General features: G+C 37.2%; 1 protein-coding gene across 2 annotated transcripts in view; it reads left to right on the top strand.

The window, feature by feature from the left end:
• The first annotated feature begins 7378 nt into the window (after positions 1-7378).
• Positions 7379-23200, top strand: part of LOC110826786 (uncharacterized) — a 230284-nt gene continuing 214462 nt past the window's right edge. For both annotated transcript variants that reach the window (XM_087347784.1, XM_022057773.2), the window contains exon 1: positions 7379-8053. In XM_087347784.1, the coding sequence (XP_087203910.1) occupies positions 7523-8053 (531 nt within the window). In that variant the 5' untranslated portion in view covers positions 7379-7522. The remainder of the gene's footprint in view (positions 8054-23200) is intronic.

Below are 23200 nucleotides of genomic sequence, written 5' to 3'. Positions count from 1 at the left end.
CATAATTTGTACTTTATCGGATATTATTAAGTGTTCAAATAAAGGAGGATGAGATGGGCGGGTCTCGTACAAAGTATGTAGGCTATAAGAAAATGTTACTAAATGTTAATCTGAAGGCAGTGAATAAAAGGATATTCTTAAAGTTATTCATTGTCAGGACTTTTTCCATCGTCTGTTCTTTAAAACCACGACGTTTCGGAGGCTGGTTCTGTCTCCGTTTTCAGGTGAGAGGTACCTACTCTGTTGGGTCCCTTAGATAGAGCTAGTCAGAGACTAAGGGACCCAATAGAGTAGGTATCGCTCACCTGAAGACGGCGACAGAACCAGCCTCCGAAACGTCGTGGTTTTAAAGAACAGACGATGGAAAAAGTCCTGACAATGAATAATATTAAGTTTAAACTACCGTCGTCAAAACCCTTTAGAACTGAAAAGGATATTAATCCAGAGCAGAATTGTAAAGAGAGATTAAAAAGAACTACGTGAAGACGAAGGTACCAGGAGTTTACGTTCGGATATGAAGACAAAGCATAAGACAGTGACTGTAGTTGGAGTCATAAAACTTGATGGATTTTAGAGAAAACCGCGAAGTTGTCTTTCTTTTGATACACGACTTATCTTCTTCGTCTTCTGAATTGTTCTTTTTTGCAGAATAATTTCCAGCCTTTTCCCTCACTTTTGTGACCATTGTTCTCATCCCGCAGCTGAAATCGTCAAGCAACACGAGAGGAAAGATAATTTGAATTTATTACAGTTATAATTTTGATCACTCCTATTAGCCCTTAATCTCGAGCTTACGATTTCCATTTTTAATATTCGTCGTAATGGAAGTTAGTAACTTTGTCTTGACGAATTAGACGGTGAAGCTGGTAAGAATAATTTCTTTAGTTCCATTTTTAATTCGTCTTTTCACCGCTAGTTTCTTATGAAGAAGAAAACGTCTTTTCTTTCAGAAAAGAAATTATAAACCCGTCTGGTGCTTTGAGCATATTATTTGTACTTAGGATGTTCACTGGCCTTTTGTATAAAGTGATAGTTGGCGTTATTTTAGTTAATGATTTAAATTAGTAATATGTGCAGTGAGATTAAACAAATATGATAAGAATATTTAAGTATGGTATAAAGTGAGTTACATAACCTAGTAGAGAACCCTTGATGATGGAGGCAGCAGTGACTTGTTAAACGTTGCGAAACTACTATCAGACTACACGGCGCTGCAACCCAGAAGATAGCCATCTTAGTATTCAGCATTTTAAGAACCTCAAGTAACATAGCAACACTAAAAGTCTGAGTTTCTGATACCGTAGTTAGTTAAACCACAAATAAATAAAGAAGTAAACCACACAACATAATGTTTTATGCTTCTATCTTGCTATATTAATAACGCTCTTACAGGAAAGACTTATTCTGATATATCTTATCTTTGTGAAGTAATTGAAATCAGAGAAAAGCGATTCTCTGCACCTTTAGGGATAAAAGTATAAAATATAAACAAAGCTGTGGGATCTGCGAATGCTTAAAGAATTGTAATGATACAAGGAGTTTAAACCAATTTTCACATCATTCCTATCTTTTGCTTTTCTTTCTGTCTTTACGTTGAGGAGAGAATTGGAAAAGGATTTTTCTTGCGTGGTTTAATTTAACAACAAAAAGGAACCAAAATAACTTTTTCCACCGACAGCCATTTCCTAGTCCAAAATTAATTAATTCTAGTAGCTGAGCGCCTCCGTGAAGGACGGTATCTAATCCTTTCCCCTTCCCCTTCCTCTCCCCTCACTTTATTTCATTTTAGTCACTCGGACTTGTTAATACAGTGGAAGATTACTCGAAGTAGAGAAACTTGCCGAGGTACTTGATAAGCATTTCACACACCAGAGGGTGTGTCTCCTCTAATCAGGCGCTAGTTTAAGACAAAAAAAAACGTAACCATAATAGCAATAATAAAAGGAATCTTATTTGAGACCAAACCTTTTAAAACAATGGAATTCACTTTGGCGTGTATAATGAGATTAACTGAGATTTTCTGTTTGTCTGTTCTCCTCACATTTGTTATTTCGCTTTTTATAAAAAACTTCGCTTCACTGATTTTCTTACTCCATCTCGTATTTCTTTTCGAGTTTCTATCCATCTTCATTCTGTATTCTGATTTAACATTTTCCATGTCATTACATAACCTAGAAACACATCCTGTTCATAAGATTTAACAATATTTTGATCGGATTGATTTTTAGGATATTTTCAGACGTAGGTCTGGAACGTAGTTATTGAAATAAATGAGAATGAATAATTACGCTGTTCTCGGTTTTATAAAATGGTAACTTTACTTAAACGATAAACAAGTAAAAAAAAACACGCGATTAAGTAGACTGACTCTTTATGTCATTAACACAGAGGTCGAAAATAAACCAGGGTAAATTTTTTTTATAATTTAATTATATGTAAAACGTTTAATAAAAACTGTTATATACGTGCAATGTATTCACAGTTATCCTCCATCATGGAGGCCGTCTAATGCATGTCATGGTGTCAGGCGTCAAACTAACACTTTATTATTTGAAGATGGCTGTCTTATGGGATATTGCGCCGTGTGGACTGATAGATGTTGACCGATGTTTCACAGGAGCTCCGCTTAAACGTGTCAGTATTAACAGATTACAGGGAGTAACATGACAGAAGACAGCATCTTCATATATCCGTCGCAGTGAGAATCTGAAATCTTATTTTGTTTGCTTGTTAGTCGCCATTAAACACTTTAATGTACAAGTTGATTTTGACCTGATATTTGTGTCTGTAAAACTGAGTACTACATTTTAAAATGCTTTTTACCTCGTAAAATTTGTGAAATAAAAGTTTTAATTGTATCAAAATTGGTCTGAATTTTACACTTTTCTGAGGAGAAATTGTGTGCTTGTTATTTAAAGCGGCTTGAACGATAAATTCAAAATAAAATCCTCTGAAGTTCCATCAGTCATTCACACTTCTCTCTAAGCTGTTAATATCGCATAAAACAATTGCAGTTTGTTAATAACTTGGATCAATAAGACTTATGTTAGTGTGTACGTGTTCTGAATCACTTTGCATTACTTAAATTAAGCCACGGATTGTTGCGGTCAGGGGTGAGGTTGGGAAGGGAGGGGATCAGAGAGGGAAATGGTTCTAACCCTGACTTTCCCTGTATCTTAATCACATATTAGATTTAATACGCATAATGAAAAAGTATTAATCATTTGCTTCCAAAAACAATAACACTGGATAAATGTAATATGTTTATATAAAATTATCAGTATTTAACAGATTAGATTCTGCGTTGTAATATGGCTAAAATGGGAAAAATCTCAAAATATATTCCAGTTTGTAATAATACTATACACACGCTGGAATATATGAATATAAGTGCGTAAAAATGTGTATGTATTAAACTAAAATGAGCCACGATCACTTCCCATTTCATACTTACCAACTCGCTATTTATACGTGTTTTTCCTTTCATTACTGGATGGTATATAAACTATTTGGTGGCCAGGATAGTTAAATATATAGCAGGCCTAATTAATTTTCCATAAAATTTAAAGTTGTATGAACAATATACGTTGAAAAATCATTTCATTGATGTCATGCGATGAATTTTTCCATGTAATTCGGTAATCTTGTGCTTGATTGAGCGTGTTTGATCGTAAAAGTAATAAAGTGATTCATCAGCTCAAAATTTACGTTCCAATATGAGTATTAAATTTTACTCTGCGTATATATGACGTGTTGCATATGGGATTTATTCTATCGAAATAAAATTGTTTATATAGAACACTGACGATTATTGCAATGCATCAAACGTTTTCACAAGTACAGTCTTGTTAACCAAAGTTCTGGGATAACTGTTAGTCATCAGAAACTTTAATGTATTGATCAAACGTTAAAACAGTTACCGTTGCTAAATAATCGGACTGTCATTGACGCTGTTAATTAATCGATCGATTGTTATACAGAAGTACTTGTCTTATCGACTATCCTTTCCGCTCGACCATTATTTGCCTATGAAGATATCCTTCAGTGGCGAGGACTAATGCCCTTGAGGGAATGAACTTGTATATTGTAAATGCTAATTAGCGCAAAACCTCAATTTTCAGAGGGGTTTCGTTCCTTATAAGTTTAATGCATGATTGATGGGGCAAGCTGAGCATCGGGGGACCTTCCCGTCAAAGTTATGCAACGTGTTAAGAGGTTAGATTACCCCCCGTGCCTTCCGCCTAGATGAAAATTTAGTGAGATCCATTTAGTGGGGACTGAACTAAAAAGTGATTATTAATTAATGACGCAGATTGCGAGGAGCATCCAGGCAGTGTTGCGTGCTGCATTCCTTAAGAATCCGTCAGATATTTCTTTTGGAGCAGCTGCCCTCGAAGGCGACCTCCATAATCTTTCCCAGTTGCTTTTACATGTCACTAGCAGTAGTAAAATTGTTGCAAAGTACAACTTACGAAGTTCCTCATAATGCAGTCTTTATAGCCTCCTGTCGCTTCTTATCTGTTTATATTTAAGTAACGCAGAGTATGTCAGTCCAATCTTTTGGCTTCAATACCCTGCTCCCAAACACCTCTATCTGAGTTCTTTCTTCTCCTGGTGTGAAAGGGCAGATTTCATACAAGTATAAAAAAGGCTAAAATTATAGTTACGTATATTCCTTCCGTCACTTCGTATATCTGCAGAAAGCCACTCAGTGACAGATGTGGAACAAACTTTATCGGTGTAATGTAATCAGCGAGTGGATATGCCAGTGTCGTCTGATACGGAGTTGTATCAATAATTTATTATCAGAATACTAGCGGAATGAGTTCTGTTGTCACAATGCGGTAGTGGAATTGTATTCCATCTTTCTACCAAAGGCGTTGTGTGTTCCTCCAGGAATATGCATTTTTCTGTAATTCAGAGATAACAGGAAATTTGCAAACACCTCCTTCATTAATTTATACAAAAATATATAATGATTAGATATCGTAAGATAAAATATTTTGAAGTAATTTATCTTAGGCTACTCTGATTAAGCTGAGTTTCTCTACCTTCTTATGTACAAGGAGCTTAACTTTTTGCATTAAGAGGAGTTCACTTCTTACAGCTCTGAAAATACTGAATGTATTTCAATTAAAAGGTTATTAGGAAGATTTAATTTTGGTCAGTACCGGGCTGAAGCAACGTAGATCTAAAATCGATTTTATCGATGTTCTCAGAAATAGTTATTTGTAGACGTAATGGTACTTACAAAACAAAAAATGTGGGTACTGTTAGTTTGTGCAATGTTTATTTTAAATTATTTTCGATGTGATGGTATTTTTAGTGAAATATAAGGGAAAATCATTTCGTGTTTGTTTCAGCTTTGCAAAAAGATTCATATTTACAATTCTATAAGCGTATAAAAGCCGCGTGGAATGTATTTGAAAAGTACAGGATCTACATTTCTTATTTGAACTACACATCAAGGGAATTTATGTTTAAAAGATTCATCTGTAAATCACACACCTCATCTCCCAGTGGTATACATGGTGGAAAAAGTTTCAGGGGACTTGCCAATGTTTAAAGAATGTGATGTTGAAAAAATTAATGATACTTTACATAATTTCAGGAATCTAAACTGCTTAAAGGAACAAGTTTGAAATTTCATATCACATAACTTTGATAGTTACAGTGCTTAGAGGAAAATAATGTAGTTAACATATCCTCATGTTATTTTGTTCGTAACGCAATCTTAAAATTAAAAAAGCATTAAGTGATATTACAGAATGCCTACTGTTGGTCATTTGCTATTACAAGCTGTCAAATGGATCCCCATTGACATAGAAACACACAATTGCTCGTGACCAAACAGTGTACACTGTACACAAACACCTTGTGTTTTTAGTAATACCAACAGCCATTGCGTCACACGAGGTGGAATGTGTCCTGAACGCTATCTATCGCCTTAATACAGAGTATTCGCCATATCCTTCTGATTAAGAAAGTTCCTATTATTACGATATTACGAAATGTCTACCTTAAATCCTGCAAGTACCCAGAAATGTACAATGTGTCTGAAAACTGGGTCACCAAATCAGTTGACTCTGTGTTGCATTTGTAGTTCCTGTGCATCTGTTTCATCCTGCAGACTCTAAGGCCAGTTTGACTTGTTTCCACATCGGTGATAACGCATATCCTCCTTCAACTTTCTCTTCGTCTACCAGATTCCCCCCCCCCCCTTTTCCAAGAGCAGATGCATTCGCTAGACTAATGTAAACACAGTGTGCGTAATTAGCAAAGCTAAACTAAAATTTATACGAGAGTACACAGGCCAGACCGACTTGATTTATGCTGCAATTCGTGAGCTATGTGAACCAATTTCGTTTTGAGAGAGAGAGAGACAGACAGACAGACAAACCTTCTATAAACTAGCGAGGATAACGCATATACTGGGCGTTTGGGATGGTCTAGATTAATTAAGTTTAAATTATTCGAAATGATTATAATTTTAAATTGCTTGTTGAAGGTGTGTATACTGGAATTTAAAATGGTAGGCCATTTTAGAGATACGATATACAAATACTATGTGAATTTCATTGCATGTGTTTTTGAAAGTTTATTATTATCATGTATCTGTTATCGTTTTGACGTTTCATGGAATTATACTTCATTTTGGAACTAATAAAATGTTAACGTTCTTTTTCGGTAACATCTTATAGAACAGAAATTAAAGACTATGTTTGGATAGAGTTGTAAGCACGAACATAATATAAAACTTCAGATAAATACTCGAAAACAAGAAAAGATCGATATTGATAATACATCGCAATACTTACTAAAGAAACAATTAAAATATATAAATGAAAAGTAGACTAGCGAAGGAAATAAAGTTGCATACTTTTCCATAACATAATTAGCAAAAGGAATAATGTTCAAGCACGCCAGTACAAGAATGAGTAGAATGGTATTTAAATTGATATTCAGAAAACTTTTGTATTCTGCAGCACTGGTATCGTCAGATAGTTCTTTCGAAATCAAATTACTACGCATTACACTTAGACAGCGGCTACTTTGTATCACCAAAACTACTGAAAAAGAGTTATTGGGTGAAATTAAAAATGAATTACTTTTGGATTTGTTGGTCTATAGCTATGCGCTAATGTCGGGAGGGAGGTTAATTCATGTTCAAATCATGAAAATTCCAATGTACAAATCATCCTATTCCAATTTTAAAATGTGAATTTGTTTTGGCTAAGTTTAGGAAGATAAATGATTGATATCGGCGCCGTAATACGTGGCCTATATGCGCGAAGGTACGGTTTCCGCCGCTCAAGTGTTCTGCGCTTCCCTACTTGTGCTGCTATCTTGCGGCGCTCCATACAAGTTCAAAGAGAATGTCAATATGACGGCTGGTGTGTGTATGGTCTTAGTTTCGCTCGCGGTGTGATGCGTTGTTATCGTGCTCAGAAGACAGCGTGGTGTGGTAACAGTGTTGCTGTGTCAATGAAGAAACTTCTTTCATTGCTATGCGGGTGTAAACATGTCAAGCAATATCGTCGTGGAGTGGTTGAGATCCTTACATTTGGGCCAGTACGCAGAATCTTTCATTGACAATGGTTATGATGATTTGGAAATATGTAAGCAGGTAGGCGACCCTGACTTGGATGCTATCGGTGTGTTTAACCCTTCACATCGAAATAGACTACTCCAATCGGTTCGTACGTTGAGGGAAGAAGGCGCAGCTTCTGTGTATTTTACTTTAGAAGAGACTGCAGCTGTCCACGAAGACTGTCAGTGTGATAGTTCAAGTGCTCGCTCGTCTAGAACTTCGTCCGGACACCAAGGTTCTTCAGACAAGGAGCAGCAACAAGGTGGTCAACGTTGTGGAACTGGCAGCAGTCCGGCTCCTTCTTCCGCTGATAGTGCGCAAGAGTTGGGCAAGTACTTTGACGAATATGAGGAAGGCAAGGCAGAACTTGTCAAGATTCCGCGGCTGCAGCTGAAACTGTTGCTGAAAGACAAGCTCACCCAGGACGGTATTCGACTCAGCTGCCAGCCGTATTCAACCTCGGTGAGTCCGTGTAACAATTAACACTTCATAAACAACTTTTGTTTTAACAGTAGACGTATGCCGTTATTTAAAATTGCGTGTAAGAAAAAGAGGCCGAATTACAAGTAATGTCTGCGTACAATTCTACATGTTTTAATCACGTGATTCATACTTTAAACAAGTAAGTAATTTTGGAATTAAAAATTGTTTCTGTGAAGACAGAAGCAAGACAGGATAGTGAATTGTAATAGACCATAGATTACGACTTTCCTCAACCTCTCATGTGTAACATTCATCTGCCTTTATATTTTACTATTCATATTCCCAGTAGTATGAGCTGCGTTACAGTTCTTTTTTTAAAAAGTAATGTTTCGTTTGTTTAGTAAACGAATATAATTTTTACCCACAATGTGGTTCTTCGCCACCCAAAGCTGGACAGAATGATTCTGTACCATAGAATGAATCAGTGATGTTGACCTAATCGAATACACTCTATAATCAACTTTTCATGCTACTTGAGAAGTTGGAAATTTTTAAACTGGTAAACCAATTTCCTCCATTATGAATCTTCAAGGCTAGTTGGTGTCGATATTCATCAGCTGCTACCACAGACTGAATACATTTCACAACATATTTTTGTAATATCTGTTTTAATGTTATCCTTCCTTCCTTCTGCACATAATATAGGTCTCTATGATCTCTTCCCCTCCAGTTTTCAACCAGAGTTTAATATACATTTCTGTAAATTCTTACAAGTTTTGAAAATATTTTAAAAAGTGTTTAAATGCACTGTTTTATATTCATAGATTATATAAGAAATTAATTTGGGTACTTGTGGGTTATCGGGACACATCGCTTTAAAAATAGGTTAGGTTAGGTTAATGTGTGTGGATAAATGACATATACTTGAAAGTTATTATATTTTATTTCAATAAATGACAACTAACCTAACCTAACCTATTTTTAAAGCGATGTGTCCCGATAACCCACAAGTACCCAATAATTTGATGTCCTGTTAACCATTTTAAGCCAAAAAGAACATAAAGAGATAGGAAAGGAAGAAAAGTTTGGTGGGTGGGGGGGGGGAGGAGGAGGAGAGCATGTTAATAGAAGGTTCCCAGGCAATACCTGCTCGTCCTTCTGATAGGAATAGATTGAAAGTGAAGTAAAATTTTACTGTCTTTGAAACCAAAACTCTTGTAAAGAAAGAAACACCACATGTCTCCATTACAAGGAACAACTGGTTAATGCTGTTTAAGAAAATGGCTGATCCCAATTAACACTGGGAATCATACTAAACCCATAAATACAAAATGCTGAGTTACTGACTGATAAAGCTGGTAGAACCTGGGTTTAAAGTGATAATCAGTGCTGAAAATTGTGTAGTTGACAAATGATTGTTAAATTAAACAGTCCAGGTTGCGTGCCAACAGGGGATTGCTTGAATAATTTAACTGTAATCTGTTCAGGAAAGACTTTTGATTGCGAAGTTGTGTGCCTCGTGCTACTATAAATCTCTTGGCTCTCACTGCAGGACGGCAATAATACCAAAGAGTCCTGATGTATTTGATACCAAATTATGTTGTATTTAGTAAATGTTAGACTAAATGCCAGTGCTGAAATAGTAGCCTAAGATTGAAATGTAGCTTCGTGTTGGACTGCAATTGTAAATTATGGCCAGTGACTTCATCTGATGGTGTTAACTGAATTTAATTTCTCTCCAGTGTTTTTACAGACAGATTTTTCTTGCATTAGTAACCAATTCCATGTCTTTCGTAACTAGTATAACCTTACTTTTTACCACAGTACTTAAGTAGGCTAATGAGGTGGGTGGAACTTGTTATGCATATTTAACTTTTTAGTCAGAAATCCTGGGGTCCACGGTGGCCGCCCGGTCTGAGGCGTGGGCCTTGTGCCGTTTGGTCGCAGGGACCGTAGGTTCGAATCCCACCCAAGCCATGGATGTTTTTCTGTGTTGTGCTGCCCTGTGTACAGGTAGAAGCCTTGCGACGGGCCGATCCCTCGTCCATGGAGTCGTACCGAATGCCCATAGATCAAGCCAACTGAAAAGTTGGGGACCTGTAAGGAGTACCGGAAAATGTACAAACATTGTTAAACCGGAAATCTTGAAGATGAGAGACCACTTATGAGACGAAATGGTAGATGGGAGGAAAATATTAAAATGGGTCTTCAAAATTTAGGATTTGATAGTGTAATTGTAGATGAGGATAGTGATCAGTGATGAACCTAGGATTCTGTGAAAGGTGGACAATTTAATGATTTCGTGTACCGACTGTTGGCTCCTCAAAAAGGATTCCGCCCCATGTAGCAAGTTAATATTTGCGTAGATTTACGATTTTTTAAAAGTAAACTGTAGTGAGTTTGTGAATACAGAATATCATTTCCTTCAAAGAAGTAACAAATTCATAAATTTATTACTTATAAGTTTGGAAATCATGTACCCTGTTTGTTTAAGCAACAAAATTGACTTCGTCATCTTAGTTCAGTCACTATAGTGAACGGCCGGACAAGAATTTTCTTTTCGCCACAACCAAGTCTGGAGCCCACTCAATCTTCCGACCTGTCGGTGAAGGGGTTACTTCCTTCGGGTGTAAAACGGCCGGGGCTTAAAACTAGCCACTATCCTCAATTTAGTACCAAGATTACGAATGCATGGAGCTATGCCTCCTCCCCCCTACGTCTGCATGGCGTGATGCTTAGTATCTACGTATCTACGTATCTAAATTTACAAATTTAACATGGTGATGGTAAAAATACAGTTGTATACCCACAAGTCCACACGGCGTTAACAGAAGACCAACAGCGACATCTTTACCTCAGATCTCATAATCGTATTTACTTTGAGAGTTTCGAAATGCATTTCTTAAACTTATTGAAACTTTAATCGCGGTTTAAAAGCAAGAATTGTCGGTTCTTTGTATATTATAATTAGAGTGCAACTGTCCTTAAGAGCCTAATTGAATTTATATGCGTATGTTTGAATATTTTGGCATATTTTATGTAATAACTATGGTTCTGTACCAGTTCTCTCTCACCCAAGAGCGATCCTTGTGTGAACAGTGATGTGGGACAAACACGTATATGCTAACCAAGCAATGTCGTACCGCGTAACAACTAATTTTTCCTACATCGAGTTCTGATACGGAACAGCTGTTCTGGTTTCTCCTGTCCGGGATTGGACTGTGACTAATTTAGGCTCATTCGTCACCAATTCACGGTTTTATAATCACTCAAGCATTAAACTTGCTTTCAGTTTTGTTGCTAGTGCGTTTGTATCATCCATTCGTTTAGAAGTGACACTTGACAAACGCCTGCCTTATCTCTCTCTCTTCTTGTGTTGCTCTTTTGTATTAACGCACTATTTTTACTGTTGAGTAGTCATTCATCTCTGACACTAATATCTAATGTGCTTTCATTCATGTTTGGGAACCAAAGTTGTTGTTTAACGATGGAGTTGTTTACATTGTAATGCACTTTACGCTGCAGAAAAGTTTGTTTTTAAGTCGTGCACTAACCTTAAGCTATATCAGTGAAGATTTTCATAATTGCAAGTGCAGGTAACAAAAGTTATCGACTTTCGAGTGTCATACTAAATCAGTATTTTTGATAAACGCTAAGCAACTCTAGTTAATGTGTCGTAATATGTGTATACCTACACTGCGTCAATTGTGTTGGCTAATATAGTTAGTTAATGTTGTATTTGATATTTAATTTTTGTATAAGAAATTATTTGTTAAATTATAAGTTGTCATGTCCATTAGTTGATAGAAAATTATATTTTGTATATCTGAAACCACATTAATTGTAAGTATGTTAGTTACGAGGTGCGATCGGAAAGTTTGAAGACTGTGTCAATAGCGGGCGAACCGGATGTAGTACGAGCTTCTGCCGCTAGGGGGTGCGGCCTACATTCATAGTGAATCAGTGTGCCAGCCGGCATCATCGAATTAGCATTTGTTTCTTAGTTACGGGCGTTTTGGTAGTGCATTACACCGACCCTCCTGCGATTTCGGAATGGCGTGTGCATCAAATTTTGCCAAAGACTCGCCAAAACGGCTACGGAAACCTATGAAATGCTAAAGAAAGCATTTGGGGAGTCCGCAATGGGTCGTGCACAAACTTTTGTGTGGCATTCACGTTTTAAAAATGGCCGAACCTCTGTCGATGATGACGAGCGTTCTGGACGACCATCTTCGAGCACAACGCCCGAAAATGTTACGAAGATTCGGCAGGCCATTCACGAAGATCGACGTCGTACCATCAACGACTTGTGCAACATTATTGGGATAGGCTATGGGACCTGTCAGCTGATTCTAAAGGAAGAATTCCACATGCGACGCATCATGACAACGCACCAGCGCCCACCGCCCTCAAAGTTCGGCAGTTTTTGGCCTCAAACACCATGGCCGTCATCCCGCACCCTCCTTATTCGCCGTGTGACTTCTTCCTCTTCCCAAAGATGAAAATTCAGCTAAAGGGAAGGAGATTTGAGACGATAGAAGAGATTCAGGCAGAATCGCAGATGGTGCTTGACAGGCTGACAAAGAAAGATTTCCAGGGATGCTTCCAGGCTTGGCAGCGGCGCTGGGATCGTTGTGTTCACTCCCAGGGGAACTACTTCGAGGGTGATGGATGAATTTAATACCTGAGATAAGTGTACGGGTTTTTATACGCGCAGTCTTGAAACTTTCTGATCGCACCTCGTATGCTCGTTAGTTTATGCTCAGTTATTCATTTGACAAATTTTATTTACTTGCCTGGTGGTTTTTCGCTGTAAGCAAGTCGAATTTTACCGGTTTTTTATGAAAGGGTAGAGAAAAAAATGTTATAATATTGAAATGTCATTGACAGGTTTTAATAACAACTTTAATCGAGTAATTTTATTTACTGTATTATTTTAAATGTAATAATAGCAAAAGAAATCAGTGTATGGAATATGACTAATTATACTTTTTATATCAGAGCTTGTCAAGCAAGAGATGTGTGCACAAATCATTGCCCGATAGCAGTAAATATCACCAGCATCACGTAAAAACAATACGATATTAGATACAGACGAATATGAAATATAATTTTAACCAAGTATTGAATGGTATAATTTAAGAATTTGTTGTATTAAAATAAATAACTAATAATATACAGTTTAACTTACACGTATTGTATGACCCGTATTGAATTCTTCTAAACCGGATTGAATTTGGTGCCTATGTACTGCTATTGTGGTGTAGCGCATGAAATTGTGTTTGTGGCTGTACTGGGAATGATGATAATCTTGCCTGATATAGCCTGGTGACACTCTGATGATGGTGTGATTGTGCCGAAACGACGCTGTTAAAGAAACGTCCTTTGTTAAAGTATAGATGGAAAATAAATACGAAACTAAACAATGTCACTGAAATGTATGCAATAAAGCTTTGTTCTCTGGTCAGATGTTCACATGTCTGGTTGAGACAGAGGCTTCCAGTGGATACATTTGCAAGCATGTTTCTTTAATGGTGTTTGTCACTGAAAAAATGGCTAGAGAGGTAGAGAGATGCACAGTTTACTTTGCTCTAGAACCACGTTTGTTTCTGTAAAAGGCGTAAAACATGACTAAATTTGGTACACAGTGCAATTTCAGTCATATCCTGTATATTTATGGCATTGTTTGAGATGGAAGGGCATGTATAAGGAATGCATTTTAGTCGGTAAACGGGGAGAGAAGAGACAATTTTGCAGAACCTAGGCATAGAAGGGAGGCTAATATTAAAAAGTATCTTGTGGAAATAGGATTTGAGGGCATTGATTGGATTAATCAGGCTTGAGGGTAGGGACAGGTGTGATCACGGTAAAGAAGTTAGGGTTCCGTAAAATGCTGGACATTATTTGCCAGCTGAGTGACTATCAGCTTTTGAATGAGGACTCTGATCCATCGGGTTGGCGTAATGAATGGAAGTGTGTTGAGGAACTTGATACTCTAATCCGTGGATATTCCTTCATCGGATGCTGTGCGTCGGCCAACAATTCTCGGTGCGCAGTTGGACAGAAAGGAACATGTCTGCGAGCCTGTTTTGGTGCCCGTGGGTCTGTTGGGGAGGCTTTAGAAATATCCCAGCGATTTACCATTTAATCCAGACGGCTTACTTGTTCTCATTCTTTTCTCTGTGGTCGTTGAAAACGTCGGGCTTTTGCTTAAGGTATTAATAACGTTGGTAGAGTTTGCAGAAATCGTCAGAATGTTCTGAGGGATGGATCATTCTCTATGTGGGAACAGACCAGAGAAGTTGATAAATTGATTAACTGAATGTAAACCTGTAATGAAACGATGATAGAACGGTTTATGATTATTTGCAATATTTTCATGTTAGAACATCGGATATTAATTAGTCTTCAATTAAATGGGAAAAAATACTAAAGGATTCAAATTCATTATTTCGTAACCTGTAATAATTGAAAGTGTCACAGTATAAACTGCAGAAGACAGCCTCCATGACTTTTTTAGCCCTTTTAAGCCCAGTGAATGAGAGGGAGAAGAGAAAGTTGTGAATAATTAAACAGTCTGCATTCATAAGGGGGAATCAGATCGATTTACGTATACGAAGGTTCCCAAGTAGTGCCTGTTCGTCCTTATGGCAAAGGTAGATCAAAGAGAAGGTAAGACGTTCAAGAGACATGATATTAAGTGGACTAAGGAAGGAAGTGGAGTATTTGAAGCTCGTCTAAATAATATTTAAGAATTTAGTCCGTACCTCAAAGAAAACAACACTACACCATTGCAGAGATCAGGTGGTTAATGGTATTTAAGGAAGTGATCGTTGTTTTCATTAAAGTCTTAAGAAACCCACATGTACATTCTGTGGGCAAAAACGCGGATTTGGTGGTTGTTGAAGAAGGTGGTAAGAGCCTACTCTGGTATCTTATTAATTTTATCTCTACTTCGCTGAGGACTTCTGTGTACCCATAATTTTGTTGAAATCTGTATCTGTGTGTTTATGGGCTAAACTTGAACATTTCTTATCATGTTTAAGCCCCTCGTGAGAATTTTGAACAGATATGGAAGCACTTGGGCACATCGACAATTTCTGAAAGCTTGTCACTTCTATAAATTTTCTTCTGATACTCGTTTGTTGCAAGAATGGGAACAAAATTACGATAACTACACTTCGCTGTTAAAACGGATGTCCGATAGGTCTGACACCAAATTCAAAATAGGCCTGGTTTATTCTGTTTTTTCTTTTATTTTACTCAACGTTTTCATATATTTTTCACCTATGTTGCACACGAAACGTGTTCTTTTTAATTGGTCTTAGTATTTCTGCGTTGATAGATTTGCAGACTTTGGTTGGGTCCCAGAGATGAGCTGAATTATTCTTACAATGCAAACCTGCTACTTGCCATATCCCCGGAAATTAAAGTCAAGTGGATTTAAATCAGGTAATCTCGACGCCTCTCTACCCCCGTCATGCCAAACCCATTGCTCCCGAAGTGCTTCATCTATCCATTACGGGAATCCATCTTGCATGAAACATCTGGTTTGCCTAAGTTCATCAGATGGCGGCATTAATGATCTCTTGGCAACTGGAAATGACTTTCCCCATTCACTGTGTCATTAAGACAGAAAGGCCAATGAAATTCATAATCCACGTGAAACTTTTCTTTTTCTGGACTGCTTCCACTTTGTTTTTGGAGAATATTTTAATTTTGTTTTGTAAATAAATAGTGTGCTCGCGTGTTACTTTTGAATATCTTGAAAGTTAGTTTTGTGACCTCATGTAGGTCTGAAAATGACCTATTCATTTATAGTAGCGGGTGTGGAACTTCAGATTTTCATGGATGTTACTTTTCGGTACTTGGAAGTTCCGAATTTACGAGTTTGTACGCTTCAGTGACTTTTTCGGGCCACCGTACGTGACAATTTCGCGAACTTCTTCAGCGATGCTCTAACTAACTGATTACTGTTCGGCCAGCGAGGCAGTTTATTTGAAATTCACACTGAGTGTAGTTACACTAATTCTGGATGATCGTTCTTAAATTAATCTTCTACTTATTTGTTGGTCTAGCCATAACGCCCACATAAAGACAATAATTTCAAGACGTTCTTATCATATACATTATTCAGCGAAGTCCTAAAACGTGATACAAATTTCTTAATTTTAAGATACTCTGTAGATTAAACTGTACTTACGATATTTTTGTTACAGATAATACGGAAGATGTTAAAATAGTTTCGAATATTGATTAAAAGTGACAGTTTTTTTCATTGTAGATAATGGCGAACTTCGTTAAAACTTTTGGTAGTTCATAGAAGAGTTCGCTATTACGTGTTACAACTTGGCGGACTTCACAGAGAACTTCTGTAATGTTTATTATTGAATTATTGTCGGTACACATTGTGCTCATAGCACCAGCCAGTCTTGGCTCGTTTCGTGCTAAAAGAGAAATATTCTTTTCTCTCTCGTAATGAAAATACTGAGTAGAGCAAATGGAATTTAAGAGAGAGACTTGTGTTATTAATGAGTTCTTTTGGGAGTATTTATTTGGCTATTTGAATTTCAATCGAGGTAATTATAATTTGAGACGTATTTTACTATCGTGTTGTATGTCTTTTGAATTTGGACGAGGGAATCTAATACATTTGCGGCATGAACTAAAACGATTTCCAACTTCATTTTGTGGTTACAGATTAATTAAACTCCGAGACTGTTGGACACTGAAATTATATTTCCTGCAAAAATATTAAATTACTTCTATCTGAGCATGACATGTGATGGATTAATTACTATTTTAGTTTGGTACGAGAAAGGAAACGAAGCATTGTAGAGAGGTTTTGTACTAATTAGTCCTGTTTCTTGAAAACCGATGGAACGATGTTATCACTGGATGTCCTCCGACATACACTCTATTTTAATCCTGCGTCACTTAGCTGCAAGTAGTGGATTTGTATGCGCAATAAATCAGCATCAGACATCAGATAATTATTTGCCAATATTTTGTTGTTTTTCTTGTTTGAGGAAATGACAAATAAAAATGTTTGAAAACGAAGTTTAAAATACTTTACAATGTGTGAACAGAAGTGGTAGAAGGTTTGAAATTGAAGATTATATTACATATCGGGAAGGTCTAATTATTATTAATTGGTCATGTGGGTTTAGTATTCGGATGGGGGTGAAAACTAGGATATAACGATGGGCTGAACGTGTTGCATGGGTGTGAGATACACAAGATTATGTATAATTTTGTTGGCGAATATTTATTTTAGGAGTCCAGCTGGAAAACTAAGGTGGATGTTTGTAATACAGAGAATGATCTTGGTGACGGAGTTTGTGAGGTTGAGGGGTGTAATAAACGCTCAGGGTCACGTCCAATGGTCGGCTTTGATATTTTTGGTGCTGAATCTTCGGCTTTTCTTTCAAAGGAGTTTATCAGTTAACTTATGAAGGTCGGTGAAGGATCCAAAACTTAACTTTCTATTCTTATTAGCTTGTTGAATGAATGGCTGTTCTTAATTTTATCTTATGATTAATACCACAGACGGTTCATTAATTTTAATACTGGAATACTGATAACGACCCGTTCTTCAAGTGCCTGAGCACTGTGGGTCCCAGCTTTTCGTTGGCTTGATCTGTAGACATTTTGTTAGGACTCTTTGGACGAGGGATCGGCCCGTCGCAAGGCCTCTACCTGTACACAGGACAGCACAACACAGAAAAACGCGGACAAACAGCAATGGCTTGAGTGGGATTCGAACCCACGGTCCCAGCGACCAAGCGGCACAAGGCCCACGCCTCAGACCGCGCGGCCACCGCAGACCCATATTAATTTTAATATTCTTCCTTATTCGTCTGTGATTAGTAACGGAAGGAGACTGGTAAATATTACCAAATTTACAGGCATAAATCAGAATAACATTACATTCATTCATGCTTCTTATTATTGATTTATTATGGTACTTACCCTTCCAAATAGCTTCCGAGAGGAGTTGATGAAGTCACTGGGATCTGATGTACTTTACGTATAGTAGCATTGCATGCAACTTGCCAACACGCACTAAAGTCACTAATATTTGTAAAGCTGTGTTCACATGCAAGCGATAATCGTGTTGGGGCGCGAAACAAGAAGTAATGTACATTGGTCTGAATTACACTGAGATTAACTTATTTTGGGTTAAGTTCGGTGGCGTGTGATACCATCTCTCTCGAGTTGTGTACATAAAATTTGGATTTTTATATTAATTTAACACGAAAGAGTTGTGGAAATAACACGTTTCAGGCGTATGTTTTAACAGTGGTGGTAGTATTTGTTGTGGGAGACTTGTGTTTGTTAACTTGTAATTTTGCTTGTACGTTAGTCATCAAAATTTGAAACATGCAGTGTAGATTTACAGTGATTAATACATTTGAGCGCCGTTTTGGTTTAAATGTGATACTAAGTATACTTATTAATAGGGACGACTGTAATAAATATCATTTTATTTATATCAGAGTTTACTTATGAAATTATTTAGTTTACACCGTATTTGTACTAAAAATTGACACTTTGGTTTTTCATCCTCGTAGTTCTTAGCACAGAATTACGGTGGCTAATGTGCTCATAGTGGTCAATGTAGCACGTTCATTTCAGATTTGTACTCCTGGTCGCCAGTACGAATCAGTTGAAGAGCCCCTCAGTGGATCAGAATCGTAGGTCAGAAAGTGAACTTTTAAATACGTCAACTAGAATATTTTATCAGAAGCTTTGGACAAATAAAAGGGAGATTTAAAAATATCCGCAATATTGGATTATTTTTATTGTGATCAGCGGCACTACTGAGGTATGGTCATGTTATAGCTCAAGGTCAAACATTGGCATGCTGCGAGTGTGGTTCAGCTGTCCATTTGTTGCCGAGTGAGTGTGGCGTAAAGATGGTTGCGTTTCTCATGTACCTATCTATACTTCGTGTTGCAGAGAGTTCTGTCCGAACTAGGCAACCATCTACGGCGTGATAAAGCCACTTTTTGCTTCTTCAGACTACAGAGAACGCGCTGCAGCGTGTTACATGTTTTTGTGCATGCTTTCAGTGGAGCGTTCATCGTTACGCCTTGCACACTCGGCACAACAGACAACTGAGCCACACTCGCAGCATGCTACCGTATGACCTTGAACCTACAGTGTGACCAGGCATCGGCGGTATTGACAAACATACAACGAATGTTTTTGTAATGTCTTGGGGTCTCTGTGGAAGATGGTGCCGTATTTCCTGTGGTGAACTAACTTTCGGTTACAGGTGTTGGAAGTCTTAAATGGGTCAAGGCCATACAGCCACGTGATGATCACGTCATGTGTGCCAGCTAGGGAGTGTGGTCACAGGGATTTTTTAATTACTGTGCTATTATGGTGAGATTGAGAGGAGGATATTGAAATGGGCCTTAAAGATTCAAAGTTAGGGAGGGTGTAGAGTGGATTAAACTGCTTCAGACTAGAGGACACTACCGGGCTTTTTCGAGAATTGTAAAGGTCCTTCAGTTTCCATACACGGCGACAATTTTTTCTTTTTTACGAGCTGAGCCGCCATCAATTTTTGAAGAAATACTTTGATCACTGTAGCTAAAATATATATAATGGTTACTGCTTGAACATTTATATTTAAAAAGTAAGTGGAATTCGGGCTTTACTACGCAAAGCTTTATCCTATATGCCGTTGTAGGCTGTATACTGTCAAAGTCACGCTTTTCCTTTGAACTACTTCTGGTCATAAAAGCCTGTATTTCGCGAGGTATTTCCCGACATTTTCAATGTACGTAGTCTGAAGAACAGCGTCACATGTTTGATATTTCCGACGTTTCGGTGTTGTTGATTAACTTTTCGATAATATGTCCAAAGAAAGGTGAATTGTATCGCTTACTTTAGGTACTTTGTACATCTTGAATACTGGTCAGAGGAAGATGTCGAAAGTCGAATGGATGATAAGTAAGTCTAACTCAGTTTAATTGGCTGGGGGATTACAATTATATCATGGAGTGCTTTGATGGTTTTTGTAGATACTAGTCAGCGTTTCCTGTACTTACATCATGCCAGAGAATGATACAGCTCCACATGTAATTTACTTTCTGGTTCTGATACATTTAACATGAATCTACAGGGCAACGTACTTTCCTGCATTTGCTTCATCCGGTTTTAAATCGAAACTGATTACAGTCGATGGTACGGGTTTGTGTATCAACTGAAACATTTTTGCCGGCATTACACGAATTCTCTTAGACCTTGTAATCAAACCGTTTCAGATACGAAATTACTGTGTGTCTGTATAAATTGTCGTACTGAGTAGTGAGTTGTGGCTGAGTAAGATTGAAAGGTGCTGACATGATTGTAGTAGTAACTGATAATAATTTAATGAATCTTAGGTTATTTAACGACATTCTTTCTGCTTCTGAAGTTCCTTTGTACAAGAAAACTATTTGGGAAAGTGAGTATGGGATTTAAATGTGGAAGTATTTTAAGAGACTGTTGTTACCAATAGCCTGGAAGAACTGGGGAAAAAAAAAGGAAAATTGTTGGTATTGATAGTGGATTTGTAACAGACTTGTATCTTCAATAAATGGACACAAATATTGATTACGTACCAAAATGGCGAAGAAAGGTAGGATGTGGAAACTGCGGCCCCTGAAAAGTAATTAGTCCGGCCCGCGACATTAATTTATTATTAATGCCAAGGCCTCGCATTGATTTCTACTTGATCATACGTTTCAAACAGCGTGTATTATAATCGATTAATAATGCAGTTTTGTACGGATAGTTGACAGACGTTTTTGCAGTAATGAATTTCTGAAATCTTGTTGATGTACACATTGTATGATTTTTCTCTGGAACAGTTGTTTTCTTCAAAGAAAAGTTTGCTTTCCCTTTTTAGAAGTCTCGTATAAAAATCTAGAGTAAGACAGTCTTCCTGTCCGCCCGACCGTCCATCCATGTTTGCTTCGTACGATTCTGGCATTGCTTAATTGCGTTTCCATCTACTCAGCAAATTTGTTACTATCTGTTCGTAAGTACTTGATTGGAAATTCATTTACAGTATTCCCAATTCCTGCTGACACTTTTTGTTCTGTCTTATTCGTCTTCCTTTGTCTCTCTATTGATTTAGACTGTTGGAGATTTCTGTACTGTGTTTTCAGGTTAGAAAGTTCCAGCCTCATATTGGAAGTACACATTGTCTTTCCAATAGGTTTATCCCTTTTTCTTTCTTTCTTCCTTCACCTCTGCTTGTGTTTTCAACCTTCTATTTTATTTTTACGTTCTGTTTCTTTCTTTGTTTCCATTAGTCGCATAAGGAATTTGATTCACTGCAACGGAGAAAGCCGCTGAAACATTTCGTGAATATTTACACAGTGACCGGTTGAATGCTTCCTCTAGCGTGCATTGGGTAACACTTTGACGTTTTGTACACAATCACAAAAAAAGGTTTTATTTTGTTTTAGTAGTTTATTCAGGTGTGTTTGCTGCAAGACTTTACTTGATTGATATACTGAGCTCTGACTTTATGTATAAGTTACCTATAAGGTCATATATAGTACATGCAGGTTATGTACATTTTACGACCAGGGCTTTGATCCGTGACAGTTTCTGCGAAGTAACAGATCGCTACTATAAAAGCGACTGTATTGGAGGTAGTGAAGGGTAGCGGACCCATTGTGTTAATATATTTATTATTAAAAACAATAATTTATAATATAGAGACTGCTTGATAATAGTAGAATAATAAAAATAAATACATATAATAAAAATGTTGTCAAGTGCAAGTTTTGGGCTTAGTACACGAACATTGATTTATTTATTATATTTTCAGTTGGCTATGGATGTACGAGCGGAACAAATAATTCAGTTTAATGAATGTCTTATCGCTGTATGTTTTATATATAATCTGTCAATACAAATTTTAATGTATCTAACTATTTCCCTTGTTTTTGTTAATACCATCAATGTGCACTAACGTTGTGTTGATGTTGAAGACATCCATTTTCTTAGTATCGCGTCGATGTGAAATTTTATCGGAGTTTAAGCATTTTTAAGACCTCTTGATGGCTGGTGACACTAAACAGATTCAGACGATGTTTTTATCCGATGCAAGTCTTGCTGTCATGACTGAACTAATAATTTTCGATATTTACCTAACGACGATCTCTTTTTCTGTCCGAACTGAAGCGACCGCTGTCGTACACATTGCCCGCATTTTCCGTACCGTCTTTTGGAGTCTGATACCTAATTTGAGGAACGAACCGGCCTTTTGAATAGACTTAAAAACCTTTACGACAAAGCCACTGTAGGCAGCAGTGAAGGGTAAATAATAATGACGCGACACGTGTGCATCTTTAATTATACGTAATTTCTTGCCACGTGGCACGTATTCTGACGTCGTTGTGAAGAGAGGCCAGTATCGTTCTGGTGATGTACATGCGAGAGAAGAATGCAATCTTTTGAAAAGTATCAGTAATGTGGGGATTGAAGGATATTACGTGATTCAACGCCATTTATCAACCCTCCACGCTGGGAACATTTATGCTCCTCCTGGACCATGCAATGTTTTATTAACATGCTTCATTGTCTCGTAAACCAATGAATATAATGGACGAATTCCATTTTCAGATATAATTCGTGACGTAATGGGTAATCGTAAACTTTCTCGATTACTGTCATTCGTTGAAGAAATTCAAACAGCAAACAGGTCATCTGTGCCAAAATAGTCGCAGAATCTTTGGAAAAGAAATTTATTGTATCGTCTGACCGGATAATTGACATTACCCCTTTTTAAAAATGTATGATATGACCGACTATTGTACTAAATTCTGTGTAAACAAAAATGGGACGGAACACGAGAAATTCCTAAAATTAATGGAGAAGTGAGAGTCGGCCATGTTTGTGGCGTATTAGAATTTTTTCTGTCTGTTAAATAGAATCTGAACCATTTTGTGGACGTTGCTTGAATGCCATAAAAATGGGATTTAGTTAACAAAATTTTATGATTTATACAGTCGAAAGCTTTTGCTGAGCCACAGAATATTCCTACGACATGCATTTTTTTATTAGTAGATTTAACACATTCTCTGTTAGTTTGAATGCTGCAACGCTAGTGGATTTACCTTTCCTGGAATTAACATGTCAGTATGCAGTTGTTGTACTTAAAATTCTCAAGTACTT

The sequence above is a fragment of the Zootermopsis nevadensis genome, unplaced genomic scaffold, assembly GCF_977971745.1.
Source record: "Zootermopsis nevadensis isolate Lab colony 2312 unplaced genomic scaffold, Znev_1.0 Znev_ptg000012l, whole genome shotgun sequence".
NCBI lineage: Eukaryota > Metazoa > Arthropoda > Insecta > Blattodea > Termopsidae > Zootermopsis > Zootermopsis nevadensis.
The sequence above is the reverse complement of the archived record's forward strand: the minus strand, read 5'-3'. Positions and strand labels throughout refer to the sequence as shown.